This window comes from Phasianus colchicus, chromosome 18 (assembly GCF_987193195.1).
Source record: "Phasianus colchicus chromosome 18, bPhaCol1.hap1.1, whole genome shotgun sequence".
NCBI lineage: Eukaryota > Metazoa > Chordata > Aves > Galliformes > Phasianidae > Phasianus > Phasianus colchicus.
The window spans coordinates 10354785-10375256 of NC_143453.1; the positions used below are offsets into that span (position 1 = coordinate 10354785).

Below are 20472 nucleotides of genomic sequence, written 5' to 3' on the forward strand. Positions count from 1 at the left end.
GGTCAAGAGATCATTTTCAGAGTTCAGATCTTCAGGGGGATGAATGTTGTTATTCTACAGAAGGTTTGCGTATTGGTTGATGTGACTGTTATTCTGTCATCCTAAATTAAGCCCCACTGACTCCAAACTAAGAGCAGAAATATTTACTCAATCCACACATTTCCAATAAACTCCAGGTCCATGAAGCTGCTCTTTCTGGGCATTCCCAGGTACAGAAAACTACCAAGCCGTGGGGCTTGTTGCCACTTTTCAGCTGAAACGTGGTAACTGGCTGTGTCATTGCTTCTCATCCTCTTGAATACAGCGTAAAACACTATCTGTTAAAAGCTTCCAGTGACAGAAATTTAAGTCTCTTCAGGGTGTAGCTGGTTCAGAAATTTTTTCCTATTGGATTCTCCTGAAAAGCTTGACAGTTCTACAAGGGCAGCTTAAGAAACGACAAACTGTCTTCCTCTACTGGATGTGGGCAACAGTTTCTTCCTGTTGAAGCAAACTTGTCTTTGGAAAGCCTCAGACCCTTATTAGGAAGTTTGCAGCAGACCACGCTTGCTAACTCAATGATCTTTTTTGTTGCTTGCCTCTAGAATAACCATATTTTTCTTGAAGAATGATATCCAAATCCAAATATGATGTGCAGGAAACTTAATGTTTTTACTGTATGTTGTTCCTGGTTTGATATTGAGGGACACAACGAAAAAAAATCTGCAATGGGACTACATCACTGTCTGCAGTTTTACAAATCTTTAAAAACAACAGTTTTATAAACTCTGCATTTCATTAACAATATCATCAATTAAATCAAGCTGGTTCCACGCTAATCCTTTAGACAACTCTTGAACTCTTTAGGAAAAAAAGGCTCCATTTGCATTATCCCCACGGATAGCAAGCCAAAATAGACGCCATGCTGCCCTACTGTTCCATTTCTTTTTCCTTTATTTTGCACAGATATTTTCAAAAGGTCTGTCTGCCTATATTTTCTTACTCTCTGAGCAGATCTACATTTTTGATACCCCCTTTCTTTTTCTCTGCATGTGCCTTCAGAACAAGCTGTGCCCCCTTCACATCAGAATTCAAGTTATATGAATGCTACCATCAAATCTCTGTTATATGAGGAAAGGCGAACATTATGAGGTTCTTTTCATAACTTCTGTAGTTTGACAATCCCTCTTTATTAGCTCTTGGTCTGTCATCTTGTTTTATCATTAAGAAAACAAATATTTGCACCGCATGACATAAGAAACATAAAAAAGATTCAGATGGCTGTAAATAGCACAATAAGGCTAATTTCAGTATATTGTTTCAAGATGACTTGTGGAGATTTAGCCAATTAAAAATAGTGAGTACCAGACTAATGTAATTCCTCACGCTGAGCAGATCCCTAGGGATAGGCTATGCAGAAAGCTGTCCTGAGATGGAAGAAGTCCTCTACTGGGAGCTTTGAAAATGGCTAAGACAATGAAGGCTATAGTGGAAGAAATAATTAGGTGCAAATGCTGGAGAAAAGAAGTGGATGACACATAGCCTGGTCCATCTGGCACCCACAGACAGGATCTGGCCCTTTGGGATATTTCCATTGCCTTGTCCTTGGAAGAGACAGGTAATGAGTTTTCTGGGAATAAGCTGTTGTAACAAATTCCTTCTCCTGGGCTGAGTCCAAAGTCGAGCTAGGCACTAGGTCCACATTAGAAGGGGAGAGTTTGAAGGAACATCTGTTTCCACATATGCAGAGCCTCGGCAGCAGCCAAGGTTAAGATTATCCTATTAATATATTGCTCCTATAACTAACTTTATGGCTATATTTTGTCAATTAATTATTTGATATCTTTTGCTTATCTGTTCTACCAACAGAAATAATTTCATGACCTTTTTCAGCCCAGGACTAGCTTGTTGCTAGCAGCATGTGGATATAAACAAATCCTCCTGCATAATTTTTCCTTTCCAGCTATGAGAAAAAATGCTGCTCTTTTCTTGAGTGCTTGCTCTGTACAGTGAAAATCTGAAAGTAAGAGGTCTGTTCCACTTCTGGAGACAAACCTACCTTTAATGATGGCATGACCCAACACATTACAACGTTACAAATTGCTTTCTTTTTAAAACAACGAATTAATCCATCCAGACTCCCCTGTCATTGTGCTTTTGTGATGCTATTAAGGAACTCCTAAAGTGAAATCGTGTAAGATTTTCTTGGTTTTTTGTTTCCATTTTCTTCCTTTGAAATAATTCCAGACTCAGCTTTTAAGGAAGAATCAAACACTGCAAGAAGTAGGAAATGAACAATTTGTGTTTGAGACATTAACAAATCTATACTATGATAAGGGTCAAGGCTTGCTCTTCCTTTTTCTGTTAAATTGCTTTCATCTTCCGCTGAGAGGTTTCTAAGAATTTGATTGTTTTGTCTTCTGGCCATGGTCATCAATAACATACACTGGGAAATTCTGCTGTCGCAAAGCATTGGAGTCCCCCAAAAAGCTTTTTTCAGCAGACATATTTTTATTATATAAAAAAAAATAATAATTAATGTATGGCTGCAATAAATAGCCCCTTACTCTACATAGTTTTGGGGAGAAAAAAAAAAAAAAGACCATTGATGGCCAATATAAATGATTGTATGCAGCAGGATTGTATAATTGCTAGTGTGTGATGGTACTCTGCACATCAACTAACCAGAAATTGTTATGCTCTTGCTGTATTAGATGATATGGGATTCCCATACATATCTCATGTATTATGGGATAAAGGGGAAAATAAATCCTCAGTTACACTGGGGCTCTTCCTGAGGTTCAAGGGATGCTTCAGTACTAACAGCAGGAAGGGCAGGACACATGGACAAAAATACAGAGTTTTGATTGAAGCAGGAAGGCTGTTAACTAGCTAAAGCTCCCAATCACCTTTAAAAGACAACACTGACTTCAGTAGGAACAGAGGAGCTTTTGGCTGTCTCTTGGGAATGGATGCATGTACTGCTGGGTATCCTGCAGTGCAAAGGTGCAGCTAGTATTTTCATCTCCTCTTCCAAAACAAATTATCAATACTCCTCAGCTGGATGTGGAACACTCTTCTGCTTTGAGAATAACTTGTTATAATTTTCTTTGATGGCTCAATTCAGTGGAAATTAGCTTTAACATTGGATTTGGGGACCAGGAAACAGGGAATGCTGTCTCAGCAGCAGTGCACACTTAGCAGTCAAAAATGTTGAAGGAAGTGTATTCTAGATAAACTGGAAAAATCCCTCTGCAAACACAGTTCTCCTGGGCAAATCTTCAACCCTGAAAATCCAGCTTGCAAGGGTATTACATTGTAATTCCCTATATTATTTTAATGGCTTGAATTGAAGAGAAGGACATGTTTAAGTTAAGTGCTTGTTACCTTCTTTGGCAAGTGTTATTTTTCTTTTGTAATTTTAGGATCAGGACATGATCCTAGGATTTGATCTGTAAGAGGCCTTAGCAAGGCATGGATTCCTAAATCCCTAGATTAGTGCTGAAGCCAAAAGTCAATGCTGCCAGCCCCCGGGACTGCCTTCTCAGCACTGAAGTTCCTGAGGCACCTCCATTTCTGGCCATGCCTGTAGCTTTGTCAGGTTTCATGAGGCTTTGAAGGGAGACTTGAATTTCAGATCCTGCTCCATTGAATATTTAATATAAAATAGGAAATATTAATAAAGCAAAGATTAGGCAGGACTTCTCTCTCAAATGAGTGCCTCACAACTAATCTCTCTGACCCAGTGAATGTTTAATTATTCAGTATAAGCAGAGCAGGTTCAATAGGAGAGAATGAGCAGCAAGCAGGGAGTCAAAATGATCTGAGGAACAAAGTGAGCTGCAGTGTCAGTCGGAAGAGTGATCTGAGTCCAGACCCAGTATGTTCTGAGCCAATGCTGTATCTACTAACCTAGCCGGTGAATGGGGCACAACCCACGAAACACAAGAGCTTAACTCTCTTGATCTGTTTGAAGGAGAGGGCTCAGGTACCAAAGGACAAGGACAAGTCCTAACAAACTAGTACCTCCAGTGAGAAGAGCAAAATGAGTGTCTAAGAAGACTGCAGAGCAGAGCATAGGAGAGAACCAGGGCTCCATCCACAAAAACTGCTGCTGAGCGAGCAGTGGGAACAAGACTGCCTTAAACCTTGTGGTTAATCCAGGGTTACAGGCAGATGACTCAAAAGGAGGAACTTTTCTTATTTACTAGATGTATAGGATGCTGAGGTAGTTTTACCTTTTGGGAAGACTTACAAGAAGCGCCACTACTTTGGTGGCAACTGCCTTCTTGTGAGGGTCAGCGGTGAGACGTCTGCGTGTTGCACATTGAGTGTAACAGGAGAGGAGGAGCTGCTGTTACAGCTTAGATCTTTCTACAATGCTTTTCACTTGCTGTATCTTCTCTGGCTAGCTGTAGCAAATGGGAAACTGAGGCTGAATTCAATCTTTTCCAGTATTAGTCTGAAATATTAGTTATAGGCTAGCGGAGTCATTTATTTTTTATATAAAGGATACTGCTGACAGTGGCTAGCAAAGAGTTTAAGAACAAGAGGGAAATTTCAGTTAAAAGGCCTATTTGTCAGGGTAACAATTTTGATGAATTGTTGTGAAGGTTTTTTTGCTTTTATGACAGTGTTTCCTCCACTATTATATAATGTTGTTTATGGATCTGAATTTAATTCTTACTTCAGCAGGCATCGTCATTGAAAAGTGGATATCAGGGTCTTAAAAGGATTAGTTCTTCATATACAGCCAATAAAATTGATTTGTGAATTAGGGGTCCCCTTCACAGAAGCAATAAAATTTTCCTTCTGCAAGCAGTGAAATTTCTTTCTTGTAGCTGTCAGTGTAGTCATTCTGCATTGGTATAAGATATCGACAGTGTGCTCAGGGCAATAGCAGAAAAGGGCAGAGATTAAATAAGGGGAAGGGAGCAATCTCAATTGAGCAGAGCTGTTCCAAACCAATTGCAAATACAGTAAAACTATGAGATCCACCTCTGCTCTTGAAAAAACATTTGCAGAAACTTTACTAATAGTGCAATGACTTTATGTGATGTAGGTGAATAAAATATGTCTCAAAGGTGCTGAAACCTGCACACCAGCACTTCCATACAGCTACAATAATTATCCAACTCAGAAGACTTCCTTTTCATCTAAGAACTGATCAGTGCACAGGTCAGGACTGCAGATGGGATGATACTGTGCTGTACCAGTTTGGTGATGCTTCTGTTTTGCAATAAACAGCCATGAAAATTGTAAGGAAATCAAGTCACACCAGAATAGCTCTTGCTGAGTCCAGCTGCAGACACTGTTATTACAGTGTCAGAGTGAGAAATCATACTAGCAGTAGCATGAATTGATAGACAGGATATCTCAAGGGCTATTCCATATCCACCAAATATAAAAATTTAATCAGACTTAAGTTTCTTTTGTGTTTAACAGAAGTTTTCTATATTATGAAGTAATAACAGGCGCATACCTAAAAACACTCTGGCTAAAGGAAATAACAATAGGATAAAATAAATCTTTTTTGCCAATTTTGCTTTGTTCTTAATTGATTCATCCCAGTGCTGATCACCCAGTGTACACAGGTGCAGAGACACGACGAACTCACAGAACATTACACTATTAGAGTGCAGAAGAGTAACAGTGTCCGAACTTTAAAAAGTAGGTGTGAAAAACAAGGTGCTGTGTTGCTTTTAATTTCAAAATCCAAGACATGAGAAGGGCACGCAGGAGAGATTTAGAGAAAAGGCCGTTCTGCTTTCCAACGCACTTAGGGCACAAGGACGAAGAAAGATTTTAGCAAGGTTTATGGAGCCCTGTTTGAACCAGACCGCAGTATCTGCAAAGTAACACCTGCCTCTGCCCCACTGCCTTGGTTCTTCATGTTGTCAATTTCACATGGCAGAAAACTCAAATGATGAATGATGGGAGTAAAATTTGTTCTAAATGTTGCACAGTTGAAGCCATGCAGCATTCCTTCTCCAAACACAACATGTATTAGGTTGTGCTCTCTATCTTAGCATAGTAGAGCTAATCTACTGACGTATTCATCCAGCAGAGAAAAAAGGGAATAATAATAGTAAAAAAGTATGTGCAGTATGATGGAATTAATGATCCTACTGGAACATTAGCTTTTGTATTTCTTAGGGTTTTTTTAGTCATTTTTAACCTTGCTGCCTTAGTGGTATTTTGACACAGCATTTTACAGTTATTATTCTATTTTTTTTGAAGTTCAAAGACAAAATGAAATAAGGATGGGGAGGGGAGGGGTAAGTGGAAGAAAATGAAAGACTGGGAAGAACGGAGCTGACTCCTTTGCTTGGTGAGTAAAGCTCACAAATACCTTGAACTAACAATGTGTACACAGAAATTCAGAGCAGGTAAACAGTTAAGAAAATAAAAAAAGGCTTAGTGAGATTGTGACATGCAGGCAGAAGTAACTGTTAGATGGCCTTAAATGAATTTTACCCCCTGCTGCATTTCTAAGTGGATAGTCATGAAACATGCATACATGTGCAAGAAAAATCCCATATACCTGCATTTTGTTTTCATTTTAGCTATGCATTTCTGCTGAATTCTGTGCTTAAAAGTGAGTGGAGTTTAATCAATATTTGTGGGGTTTTGTGTTTTGTTGTTTTTTTTTTTTTAAATATTCAAGGCATTTGTGATGTTAAAAATTCTTGAAAATCCAAACAGTTGGATTGGTTTTAAGAACACTGACATTGAGAACCTGACTCTGTTGTCCCCCAGACCACAATGAATGAAGCTGGTAATGCTAAAACTCAAAAAGAGATAATGAAAACTTATTTCTAGTAATAAAACAGCAGGGAAAATCATATTCTAAATTGCAAGTTTTATAAAAATGGAGAGTCTAAGAATGAAAGAGGGAAAAAAGGTGATTTGTAGTGATGAGCATTTTACAAATGTAGCTGTGCTGGGCATACTGATCACCTGCTGGCTTACAGGGGACTTCTAAACCATCACAAAGCCTGAATGTAGCTCCCCTATCCTCTATGCTCATGCATTCTCCCCCTTCTATCTGCTCTGAGTTCTGGGAAGATGCATCTTGCTGAGGATTCGAGGGCTGTGTAGGATTACACAGATCTTTGTGCACAGCATTTATTGCAGAAGTTGGTCTGCTGGCAGCTCCTTGGTTGAGCATGTGCCTTCTGTCACAGCTGAGGTGATGAATTTAAATCTTAACAGAGAAAAAGAAAGCATCCTTGACTCATGAAAACAAGCTTCTATCACTTAGTTGCTTCAAAATGGTATCTTTTAAAATGCATATCTTAATTAAATAAGAGAATTCAGGCTTTATTGTATTTTTTCATTATTCTGGCTGAACAAACTCTGCAGAATTAAATTAAATTATGCAGAAACAGTCATGACCAAGGACACTGAGATACTTATCAATACAGGGAAAAAATAGATTTTTGATTCTTCCCTGTCTCAGATTTCCCTATAAAACTGAAGCCTATGCAGTATTTCAGCACAGATTTCAATAAAGGATATAATGAAGTGTGTGCTCAGGTCACTGAAATGAACAAGATGTCTTGGATCTAAGTATTTAATTAAAAGATTTCTTCATTGCATTGAAACAATCTCATTTGTCTTATGTTTGTTACAAGTGATTGCTTGTTATGCAGTTCTGTGCACTTCTATCCCAAACCCCTACTTTAGCTTGTATGAGGAGCTAAATGGCACATATACAAATCTACAACATTAATCGCTCTGAAACAACTTTCTATTCTGTATAGGTTTTCAGATAAATAAAAATCTGCTAATTTCTGAGAAATTGAGCTTATATGAGTTTGGACAGTCTTTTAGATTCTCCTGTACTCCCTTTACTGCTCCTTTGCCTTCTTTATCTCTGATTGTACCATAGACAAAATTCACAAAATACTTTAAACACATACTTAAGTGTAAGAATATGCTTAAATCCTATGGGCTACAAGAGGAGCTAAGTACCTGCTTATAAGCACTGTGGTAAGCAGAGATTGGATCTATCTGCCTTGCAAGCAGGGACAGTTTCTTTCCCCGCGCTTTCTATTTTGTGCCACCAACACTGTACTCAGTTGCTGCAGAGGAAGAGTTTGTCCTTTGATAGCTGTCACTGAAAATGTGATGCCTGGGTGTGCAAAGGTTCTTTGCACATCTGTTCATCCTTGACAGGCAGAATAGCACCAGTCTGTCTACTTAGTAGTGTTTTGACAGCAAACATGTTTTGCCCTGTGGGATCCGTGGGGAGCTTTGAGAGCTTACAGAGTGGACAGACATCACAAATGCTTTTGGGCTGCTCAGTGCTGTGAATGAGGTGTATGGCATTCCCTGGGAAAAAGTGAGAGACAACTTAATAACAACTCCATTGTGAGTCACTTGGCCCTGCTCTATCTCATACCTGCCTTTACTGGCTCAATTGATGAGAACAATAACTAAGGTGTTTACTGTCTTAATCTAAAAACAGATGGATTAAACTAAGAACAGAACGACTGCCATCTTGCATTAAAGTGGATGGACCACTGGTAACATCCTCTAGCAAGGACTTCCATAGCATAACCCCGTTGTCTTCTCCTGTTTCTGTGAATACACTAGAAACATTCTATAGGGATATCACTGCACTACTCCTGCAGTCAATATTACAGGGTGTATGCAGACAAAAAAGTACAATACTTTAGTGCTATTCATTAGCACCAATCAGAGACAATGCTCTGAAGGCTTCATAGGGAGAAGACAATTGTGTAGGATAAGCACTCATTTAGTGAACTAAATTTCGTTAGTCGAGCCTGACCTTTCTGGAAGTTGGTGAGTAGTATTCTGTTGTAGAGAGAAATATTTGTGATGTTTGTGTGAAAGCAGAAAACAAATGCAAGAACCAAATTATATAGAATTTGATCCTCAGAATTCAGCTGCTGCAGAAAGCTTTCTGTGATCATATAGCTCTCTGGAATACTACAGTTTCTTCAATTTCTTTTAATCTTCCACTATAACGAACATCCTAGGCACAGCTCATTAAGGCAGAACCATTTTCTCAGTGCTATTACATTTTCAGCTGTCATATCGTCTTTTACTGAAAATCTGCCAAATGCTCCAAGCTAAGCAGAGTGAATATGTATCACGAGACACCTCCAAGAAACACAAGTTATTTCAGAATTTGGCATATATTTCTCTGAATCAACTCTGACAAAGCAGAGAGGAAGCAGAATAATACCGTGGTGTTACAGGATTTGCATTTGGCAGAGGTAGATAGTGTTTCATTCCATTTGTGGTGATTAAAAATCCCAAGTCACTTTCCAGAAGAGCAATACCAAGTTGTCTTGCTAGTAAGCAAATGTACTTTGGATATACTACATAATGGTTTTATTCTTTTCCATGTGATACTGCTCTTGTTCTCAGATTTGGCCCTCTGCATTTGACCCTTACACTTCCTGTTCCTCACTGAAGAGATGATTATACATTACTGAAAACTGAAGGTACAACTACAGTAGTTATCGGAGAATCTCTCCATCCCTTCCCTGGTACCCTCAGTCACTGACTCTCTCAATCTGTATTTATCCCATGCGATATCAAGCTTCTATTATCCCCATTCTTATAGATGAGCAGTGAGTAACTAAGAGACCAGCCCACTGAAGGAATTTTATGGCAAAGAGAGTTACAGGCACACTACCTTTCTACCAAGAAATAATTGATAAATTCCTTGGTGCGTGGCCTGAAATTTAACTATCTCATCACATTTTCCTTCACTATTTTCTCTTTCAGACTTACAGCTAAAGCTGTTGCAGTTCTCTTACCAATCCTGGGAAGCTCATGGATCTTCGGGATTCTGGCCGTCAATGCCCACACGTTAATATTTCAGTATATGTTTGCTGTTTTCAATTCACTACAAGTAAGTACCTGGTTGGAAAGGTTGTGGCTACTGAACTGCTGTTGAGATGCAATAAATGGATCATTAGTAATCTTTTCACATGCTTTCATTTATTGGATTTTTCTCTATTCCTTCCTGTGTCTTTTAAGTGTGTGCTGACCACACAGTGCTGGCAATTGTTTAATCTCTGTATGAAGAGAACTTTCATCCCATTCCTTAGTGCTTCCAGTAGCAATAGCTAAATAAATTAGAGAGTGAGCTAGAGAAACAGATTACTCTTTTAGCACTAGGTATCACGGGCAGGATTCTTAAAGGCAAAGGCAAGATTCTTCTTGTAAATTTACTAGAACAAAATTTCTGCGTCAGTTTGAGGCTTCGTTACCAAGAATAACTGAAAACAAACAGAAGTTGCTGGGAACAGTGCTGCATAAGGAGAAAAAGGAATCTGTTCTGCATGCTGCAGAAAGCAGCATGTGACTTCTTAAGACTCTGATCTGGAAAAAGAGTTCTGTTTGGGAAAGAACGCAAGCATTGCCTAGCTTTAAACACAGCTTCCAGTAGAGCTATAAAACTATAGGTGAGTTCTTTCCCAAATAATGATTACAAAGTACAAGAAAATGTTAACTTTTATAAATCCTTTGCTACCTCAGGAACAAATACTGCACTGCTATGGTCACAGAAAGATGGCAACACAGTGCTCTTGACAGACTGATTAGAAAAACTTAAATTTGCATCAAAAAGAAAACAAACTCTATAAAAGAACATTGGGGAAATTCTCCGAAGCATTTCCCTCAGCCTCTACATTTTCAGTCCAATGAACAGTCAAAATGTTCTCATGTAGCTCACAACAAGAATTCTGGCTTATTTTCTACTAGATATTTTCCTGCAGAACCCCTAAGTTTAGGAGGCAGTGTTTGACATGAAAAGATCTAGGCAAGCTGCATAGGAACCTAATGTTGCAAGTTTCTCCAGTTTAAAGCTGGGCAAAATTTATCCCGTTTTCAGTGTTTATAGTTACACAGTCTGTGAGAAATGCATTACAGTATGTTATTCTTCACAGCCATTCTTTACCCTTGACCCTTTTCTCTGTTTTCAGGGGTTTTTCATGTTCCTGTTTCACTGTCTTCTGAATTCAGAGGTACGTTACAAAATGGTGTTAGCAAATTCGGTATGACTGCTGTTACTGATTAGCAGCACTTTGACCCATGTTTGGCATTTATTTTACTTAACAAAGAAAGGTTTCCAAGGGATAGGTGAAGGCATCTTTAGACTAAAGAAATGACACATTCCCAGGGGCTGAGCAGGGCATGGGCTGTGCTCTGAGGGAGGGGTTTGCACTGGTGGCAGCAGGGCTCACTCTGGCAGTCCCTGCTTGGGAGCCTCTGGCTTTGTTACATCTGCACTTCCAGAGAGGAAAATAAGCATTAATCTCAGCAAAACATACTTTAGGAGACTGCTCATGCAGTTCTTAATGGGAAACTAAACAGTGTAGAACATATTCCAGGTATTTTTCTTGGCTAGGAGCTGAGGTTTTCACAATGGACCAAGAGGCATCTTTTCACACAAAGGCTGTCTCAAAGCAGCTGGGACAAAGCCAAGGCAGGGCTGATGTCGCAGAGACATCCCTGCTTGGCCCGCAGCTCACAGCATCCTCTCTTCCAACAGCAGACAGCAGAAAATCCTCAGCAATATGTATTGCTGATAATGAAAATTTCTTACAAAAACCATTTCTCGCATGCCCACAGTGGGCACTGCCTAGGGAATACTTACACAGCTTTGATTCTTCCACAGTTATTCCATCTGGATGCTATGGAGTAGCTCTGCCCTATAGCTTGTTTAGTTCCTGTGCATCAAAAGCACTCCAGCTCTTCCAAGAAGATGTTTCAGTAAGCAATTATAGCTTATTAATATTTACCAACTATTCAGTCTTAGAGCACTGACGTGATTTTTTCTACAGTCAGTTCATAGAGCCAAGACTGACTGTGGAATTCTTTATCTTTATTGGAATCAACTAAAGTTAAGCAGGCAGGCTAAAAGTAAGGAGAAAAAATACTTCTCTGTCCTATTTTGCCCCATACTTAAAAGCCTTCTTCCTTCTGTCAATAATCACTTCTTATATCAAATATAAATGTTTGAATCATGGGCATTTTTCCAGAAAACTAATGAGAAATGAAATTCAGTAACATTTCAGGATTTGAATACTCAAAAAATAATTCACGTACAGGTAATGTGAACAAGCACTTTTGGAGAGCAGGTCCTATTGGCTTTGCCGTATGCTGTGCATCTCTAAAATACTTCAGCTAAACTGTGAGAATGCTTTCCTTCTTACCACAGAAGTAAAACTCAGCCACTGTAAAGCAAAATCTGCAGATATTTCTGTGCAGCTGGGTAAAAGACAGAGCTCTGTTCCCTGTGCTCAAGGACAAGAAATGCACAAGCAGCACAGAGAAGGGCAGGCTGGCAGCTGACTTATATCTTCAAGGTGTCTGGGTACCATCAGGGCTGCAAGAGCACCAGGGAGAGCCTGCCCAAAGGTGCTCCTTCATACAAGGACTGCAAATACAAATAACTATGCTTACATATTTTTTCTTTCAAACAAGATGAATAGTAATAGCTTGGACATCAAGGAGGATGGGATAACCCAGATAGCATGAAAATACTGCCAGAGAAATGAGACATAATGAGGTTATAAAATGTTTTGTATTTAATCTGTGAGTACTTGAAAAATAAATAACTAAAATATAAATAAAAATGTAGGAGCAGACTGCTGTTTTTAGTACATAATGTAGTTGTTGGTGACATTAATACGAGGGAAGGGTAATGGGATGCAATTGTAGCCAGCACCTGAGAAAATACACACAACTTTTTCCAAAATAAGTCTTTTGTCTTATACCACTTTTTCCTCCCAAAGGTTAGAGCTGCTTTTAAGCACAAAACCAAGGTGTGGTCCCTCACCAGTAGCTCAACTCGCAACATCAATGTAAAACCCTTCAATTCCGACATTGTGAGTATTTGTCCTTTTTTTTCTACTGTACGTGAAAGGGTTCTACATCACATTCTGTTGAAAGAACAGGGCACAAAAAGGTGTGTGGTTACCTAGCTTAATGCACTGTGAAGAGAGGTGGAATCAGCCAGTATTATGTTGCAGCTACAGTAGATATTTTGAAAGCAAAGGACAGAATTCTACTTCCTTGTAAACCATCACATAAAAGTAAGCAGGCAAGCAGAGTCACCAGCTCTGGAGTATGGTTCAATGAGACCATCTCCATCACTTGTAATGAACTTCACATTACGTAGTCAAGCAGCATTTTGGCAATGGATCTGTCTTATGACTATGCCTTTTTGATAGGGCACTTTTAAGTCTGAGAAACAAACTCTTAAATAAATCAATGCATGCGTATGCTTTTCCAGCTTTGCTTAGATTGCCTTGAGGCAAAATATATTTGTTTTTATAAAAAGCTGGACTCCTGAAGTGATAGGTATTATTAAGTGATCACTGCCAATCACCCTTAGATTCTGGCAATAACTTAACCCTTTATGGAATATGCTTTCAAGATTCTATGACAACGTTGTAATGTAAATAGATCCTTTCAAGCTTTTATTTCATCAGACAAGAGTAGTTTAGCAAAATAAATAAATTTACTTTCAATGTTATTTGTTCTAGATGAGCGGGAACAGGCCAGGTACAACCCCCACAAAGCTGAACACCTGGGATAAAAGCACCAATTCAGCCAACCGCATTGATTTATCAGCAGTCTGACAGCAGTGCCAGCTTCTCAGTGAAAATCAAGCCATACATTCAGGACCCCTGACACAATGTCCACCAGTATTTTCTCACTGTTAATACCAGTAGCAAACTGCCTTTTTAATCACTGACTATTAGATTGGAAATTACTTATTGTTTTCTTGACTAAATAGCCTGATTCTGTTTGTCTTTGAAACTGTACCACGTTCTACCACTTGCCTGTTAGCATTATTGGTGAAAGTAAATAGCACAAATATACACTGGATGGTTTTGTCAGCATTGATGAAAACACTAGGTATGCAAAAAGGGTTTACTGCCATCTGAATCTTTCCAGATCCCGGAACAGAGGGAAGTTAGCGTATCTTGGGAAAGATGGATTTTTATGCTCTAAAATGAAACGTTTCCCATTGTGACATTGTAATGGGGCTCTTCTGGTCTTGCTGTGCACACTTTGTTTACACTTATTACCTTACAGAATCCAGTTATTGAAGCGAAGCTTATTCAAAATACAGTGTGCTGGTTAATTTAAATGCTACAAAGAAACCGAGACTTGAGGGAGAAGCAAATCCAGGCTACTCAGCTCCCAGGTATGGGTGTGGAATTAGCAAAGCTGAGCAGCACATATGTCTCTATACACATAAACAGCACATGCAAGGTTTAACACTTCTATACATGAACCTATTAGTATTTTAGATATTGCTGTTTACAACGTATCTATAAAGGCAGAAATAGCTACAATTGCCCTATGGCAGTCCACGCCTCCTGTTGCTGATTTGTGTCTGCTGACGTATTGCAATACAACGTATCTGTATTGCTTTGTCTGAAGCTTTGGATACAATCAACAACTGTCCATCAATTGTGTTTTGCAAATGCATTAATTGTACCTTTTGGAAATCAAAGCCTGGCACTGTGACTTACGCTTCTCCTTTTACTTGTCAGACTGGGACACTGAACTGCAACCACAAAAATGTTACACAATGCTATACTGTGAAGACAGCCAGACTGCAAATAAGTCTGTATATTGTTACCTACAGGCAACTTTTAAACAGATCTCCACTGAGCGTTCTGTGCTTTTAAACTCTGCTCAACACCTAATAACTTCTGCTTTAGTGCTGCCATGAAGTGTCTTTAAGGGGAAAAAAAAAATACATTTTTCCTTTAGACTAGTGTTTTGTATGTTCACCAAAGTGACCTTTGGGGTGCAAGGTGTACTCCAAGTACACTGCTGTGCCAATGATGCAACCTTCCAGCTGGGGTAAAGCAGGCTATAAGCCCCAGAGGTGGTCAGAGTCCCTAAAAACATGTAATACTGGTCTAGGATTTACTCAGCAGCCAGAGTCTGAAAAGAAGTTTTCAGTGATGATACGACTCCAACACAGAGTGGCTGTGCCGTGTCTCCTTGTCCCGAGTGTCTCTGTAAGACAACTGGCTACCAAACCACTGCAAAAGGAGGACATCTGGTCCCAGTGAATCTAGCAATATATCTGCCTGTGATTTCAAAGAGAAACGGTATTTGCACTGTGATTTTGCAGGGTAGAAATTGTTTATTGCTCGGTAAAGTTGTGAAAAAAAAAACAAAAACAAAAACAAAAAACAATTGAACTTTAGGAACAGGAAGCATTCATCAGTTAGGACTGAATTTAGTGAAAAGTTTAATCCAAAAGCAGTGAAGTTGAAATTTTAGAAAGCATTGGTACATTTCACTTGTTGTTGATCCAAAACAAGTTTTCTCCATGTTTCCTGCCTGCACTAAGAGAAACTGAATTATTTCAGTTTGCTTCAAGCTTTTCCATCCCCTCTGCTTCCTCTCCATCCTTACCAAGGCTTGGTATGGTCATCAAACTGAAAGCCCACAGTCCACCCATGTCTGTCTGTGCCTACAACTTTAAAGTCTACAGAAATTATCTCGGTTTCTCCAGACCTGTGCTGAATTTCAGAGCAGAATGTGACACACTGCATATCCACACATATGTACATAAAATTATAGGCTTCTAATCTTGTGTTGCCAGTCGGTAAATAAATTCCAAGTTGTTGACAGCTAGAGAGGGTCAGTAAAAGCTAAACGTCTAAATGGCTGTGTCCTCCTTTCAGCGTTTGTGTATAGCTTTTTCTTAGTTTTTTTATAAGTTGGACTGTCTTTCAGCTGTACAAACATACTGACTCTTCTTGCTCTGAGATTGTTACATTTTTTTGTTCCTTTGTTTGGTTTGCCCCAAAAGATGCAGTAGAAGGAGCCCTAAGAATGTACGGAGAAGACTGTAACTGTACTGTGATAGCAGAGTGCAAAGTGTCTATTTTGTGTGCAGACAACGTATTTAAGCATATTTTTTGATACTGGAGCATGTGTGTTGTTTTTTTTGTCTGTTTGTTATAACACTGTGATCATGGGTATCGATTTAAACCCTCCTTCATAACTTCCATTCATTGTAGTGTAACATAAAAAGGACATATCAAAGCTTTTGTTCTTAAATCTTATTTTTGAAGACTTATTCTTTTTACGCAGTTTTCGTTGAATGCATTTCCTCCTGTGCTGGCTGTATATTGGCCACCCGTATTGCTGCCCAAGATCCAACTGAAAACAACACATGACATACAAATGACAATACCAAATGACAGTGATACAGGAGCTAAATCTGGGTTTCACCCAGGTATATACCAGATTTTAAATTTGTTTATCGAAAAGAAGAACATGCAGGTGTTCTTGGTTTTGTACTACACAATGTGCTATAGATGTGTCAGATATTAAGGGATATTAATTATTATCCTGTACCTACTGAGATCCACTGAGATCCACCTGTGTCCCATGCTTTAGCGTTTGAACATGACTTGTGATGAAGCAGTATACATCTTGTTTATGTCACATGAGGTTAGGAGTTAGAACATGGTATTTATGTTAGTTTGGGGCTGGGGTTTCTTATGTTTTTGATAAACTGATGGAAAAAAAACCACAAAAACCGTTTTCCATAGCCACCTAAATCTGTTCTTTTTGTTCGATTCAATGTATTTGTTGTTAGTGAATGCAGCAAATGTACTGAATAAGAAATGTATAAATGAATCTTTAAACAGTCTCTTTCTGTCCTCAGTCTCTGAAGCCTGGAAATCTTGCAGTTTATTTATGGGCATGTATACTGTGGCTTTTGCAATATTTTTTTTTCAGGACAGCATCATTTTGTCAATGGTATGAAATCTTAATTGAATGAGATGTGAGTTTTAAAATATGTAATGTAGTAGGAATGACTCTGCCAGTAAGTAGGAAAACAATTTAGTTTTGTTGTGTTGTTTTTTTTTTTTTCTCAGATAAATAAGAAATGTTAATTTCCTAAAATAATTTTGTATTTGTTCAAATTATTCTTTTGACATGGATTATAAACAACAGTATAAAAATTACGGTTCCCTGTGAGTGTTAATGTTACGCTCAAACAAGCAGATCTCAACTCGTCTGAGAAGTCCTACTATGTGAATCACACGGTCTAACATGGCACAGATATGTGCAGACAGTATTTCTGCATTGCAGTTTATAGCTATGGGATATACCAAGCACAGGTGTACTCCCCCCTTAAAGAAAGATTTCTGAAGCATCTGATGCTTATTATTTCTTCTTTTGTCATTGTTCTGCTCATACCCCACTGCATGACCTTCAGCAAGTGGCTTTTCCTGACTATGCGTTTATTCCATCAGGGAAATGAAAATAATTATACTGTCCTCTTCATTAAGTGCTTTGTAACTCACAGTTGACAAGCAGAGCATTTATTACGCTGGTCACATCAAAAGTAACACCTCCTTTTTATTCCCATGGCAACAACGACATATTCTAAGAACACAATAACACTATTTGGCTATTAGCAAATTCTCAGGTACTATTTTTAACGTAGTCACCACCATTGGCTGTGCATTTTCACCAGCGATGCACAAGAGTTTGCATGCTGTGCTCATAAATATCTGTGCCAGTGGAGGTGATCCACTGTTCCACAGTGTTTCACTACCCATCACCTCACTGTGCTCACATCCACTGTTCGGTGTCCATAAACGTTCAGCAGGCATCAATGAATGTTAATGGCTGCAGTTCATTCACATGGAGGAATTAAATTCCACACCTCTGCTCCATACACACTCCCACATCAGGTGCCATTCAGTCAGAGTGCCCCTCTGCTGCCATCTACACAGCAGCAGCATGTAATGGAATATCAGTGGGAAGGCTCAACCTCTGCTGCCATCCCACCAACATTCACCTCTGATGTTGTGGGCCAGCATGACAAAATAAAGGGCATTACTTTCAGAGCAACCCTGTTTTCAAGGTTAAAGCCAGTTCTATTGTAATAAATAGGCTGCCAACTGCCTCCTCTGTGCTGCACAGCTGTGTAGATGTGGGGTGTTGATAGAAAGTTACATGGGACGGGAATTTTGTGGTGTTGAATAACAAGATCAACTGAATCCAGAAAAACTATAGATTGGAATTCAGATGGGAAACGTGTTTCATCACCTTTCAATACCCCTTGCAAAGAAATCTCACTTCCTTTGTAAACATCCAAGTCATGTAGCAAGAAATACAGAAAAGACCATTCTCTGTGAAATAGAGATATACATTTTTTTCTTTTTACATTTATCACTTGTGTCAGAATAGTAAATTAGATAATTTTAGCAGTGGTTTACATAATATTTGCCTTTAAAAATATTTTCATTATATCTATGTTATGCTTGGATGACTCAATGCAGTCTGTGCCATGGTTAGTTACTGCTATAATTGCCCTTGTTCACACAATTTTCTTTCTCAATAATCCCATATGTTCCTGGAATTCGGAGACCATATTTCATCTTGTCAAGGATGATTACAACACTGAATGTAACACTGACACCAGTGTATTCACCTGGTGCTGACACATGACAGAAACACTGAGTCATAAGGGTGGCTTTTAGGCACTATTCAGTGCATCTTTAGGAAACGCTCTCCTTGACCAGCTGCTAATTTGCTGAGGACAATTGCCTTAGAGCAGTTTCAGGCCGGCTTGCTTGCCTATGACAAGGGCAACAAAGCTTTCTCTCTCCACTTTGTTTCCAGTGGTTAAAGCAGGCTGTGTTGGGCACTGCATGTGTCTCTTCAAGCAGTCTCCAAGTTAAGCATTTCCTTATTTATTATAAACAAGGAATAATGGATAAAACAACTCAAGCAAAAACTAAAAGAAAACAACCCAACTTTGAGGCACAAGAATCAATTCCATCAATCTCTGTCACTGCACTAGGTTTGTTTTAGCCTGTGCTCCTAATACTCTCGATGAAAATACATGACAAAACCAAAGCAAATTTTTACCCTACCAGTGTCCAAGATAAGCAGCAAAGAAGAAATACTGCTTGGAAAATTTCAGCCTTATATTGTAGGATTTGGGCAAATTAAATCACAGTATGTTGATGACAGAATGTTATCTGATGGCTTTTTTTGTTTCAGATCCCACACAAGTCAACTGAATGTGAGCACATCTCCCTCAGCCTCTCATGTAGCATTGATTTGTCATATTTTACTGCCTTCAAAAGGAAAAAAAAATAGTGGAAAAGAGATGTGGGGGAAATGGGCATGTGTTTGTAGAGGGAAAAGGGCAAAGCTTACTTCTCACACTGTGCCCTGGCTCTTTCACACTCTGTTGGTGGATGCACAGGAGGCTTAGGGATCCAGGCATGTGGGCTTAGCATCCGTGGCTATTTGTGCAGACACCTTTCTGCTGCAGTAGCAAAGTCCATAACTGTTAAAAAAAAATAATCTGTGGACTACATTTCAGAATTGTTAGATTTAATTCTGTGTATTATCATTGAACACGCACTAAAATCTCACATCAGAAGTCAGCCCCATGGTGGAGGGGCATTTTGGAATTTAATCTATCTTTCCTAAAATGCTGTCCTTCCAATTCATGTTCATAGTGTGAACATTCAAAAAAAGAGAGAAACCAAGAGAAGGATGCAATTTATTCTTACAAAAATGACCTTCATTTAAAAAAAAATAAAATTCTCTTTTCTTCATTGCTTATGTCATCTTCAGGAGAGTCTCTTCCCCAGTCAAAAATACAGATTGCCCCACAGTGGTTAGGAGTCTGCATTGCTTGCATTTTGAGAGGGAGAGCACAGCATTCCTCAGCACAGCACAGCTGCAAAGCCAAGCTATGTTACATTTCCTTCACCTCCTATCTGCACAGTGTACTTGTTGCCTCTTTCCACAGGGCTGTCAAGGAACTTCCTCTCTCAGACCCATTAAGGAAAATGAATAATCACAGGAAAAGTCATGTCAGTGCATTTGTCACAGACAAAAAGTCACAGCAGTGATGCAATGCAGCCTTTTCTTCTTTTCCAGTAAGGAACAGGAATCACCCAGAGTCTCACAAATCCGGATTTCTACTTTCTGTTCTACAGTGTAGCTGGTAAAAACGTGTGAAAGCAGTGCTCTGCTTGTCTGAAGTGTCTCCAGTGTACAAAGCACTTCTGTCAAAATCAGTTATTATTTACACCTACTGAATTGCCTGCCTCAGATACTCAATACATTTGTTCTGCAAAATAACTCCACTGTGCTCTGCCATGTTAAGAGCAGAGCTTATCTGGATCAGAGTAGCCACCTAGGAAGATTTCAGTGCATGGCAAAGGGTAATATTTGTGCCATGACTTCAAGAAAGTCACTTTGGTGGTAATTTATATTTGAATCCAAGGTGGCTGAAATCAAAGGAACTTCTGAAACCAAACTTGTTTCCCAGTCTGCTGCAGTACAAGCCCTCCAGAAGGCACAGGCACTGCAAACCCAGGCACTGACAGCACTGTGCTCAGGCTCAGGCCACACACGTGTCCAACAGCAGACCCTGCAAAAGCTGGGGGACCACCTCAGGTACCTCAGAGAAAACACAAG

At 39.2% G+C, this 20472-nt stretch overlaps 1 protein-coding gene and 1 long non-coding RNA gene across 10 annotated transcripts in view; one reads left to right on the plus strand and one right to left on the minus strand.

Moving 5' to 3' along the window:
• The window catches only part of ADGRD1 (adhesion G protein-coupled receptor D1), a 122484-nt gene extending 108719 nt beyond the window's left edge, over nucleotides 1-13765 (plus strand). For all 3 annotated transcript variants that reach the window (XM_031592726.2, XM_090120781.1, XM_090120783.1), the window contains 4 exons: nucleotides 9745-9871; nucleotides 10947-10988; nucleotides 12762-12854; nucleotides 13515-13765. In XM_031592726.2, the coding sequence (XP_031448586.2) occupies nucleotides 9745-9871; nucleotides 10947-10988; nucleotides 12762-12854; nucleotides 13515-13610 (358 nt within the window). In that variant the 3' untranslated portion in view covers nucleotides 13611-13765. The remainder of the gene's footprint in view (nucleotides 1-9744; nucleotides 9872-10946; nucleotides 10989-12761; nucleotides 12855-13514) is intronic.
• The window catches only part of LOC116228674 (uncharacterized), a 357464-nt gene that overhangs the window by 102333 nt on the left and 234659 nt on the right, over nucleotides 1-20472 (minus strand). The gene's annotated exons all lie outside the window — the stretch shown is intronic.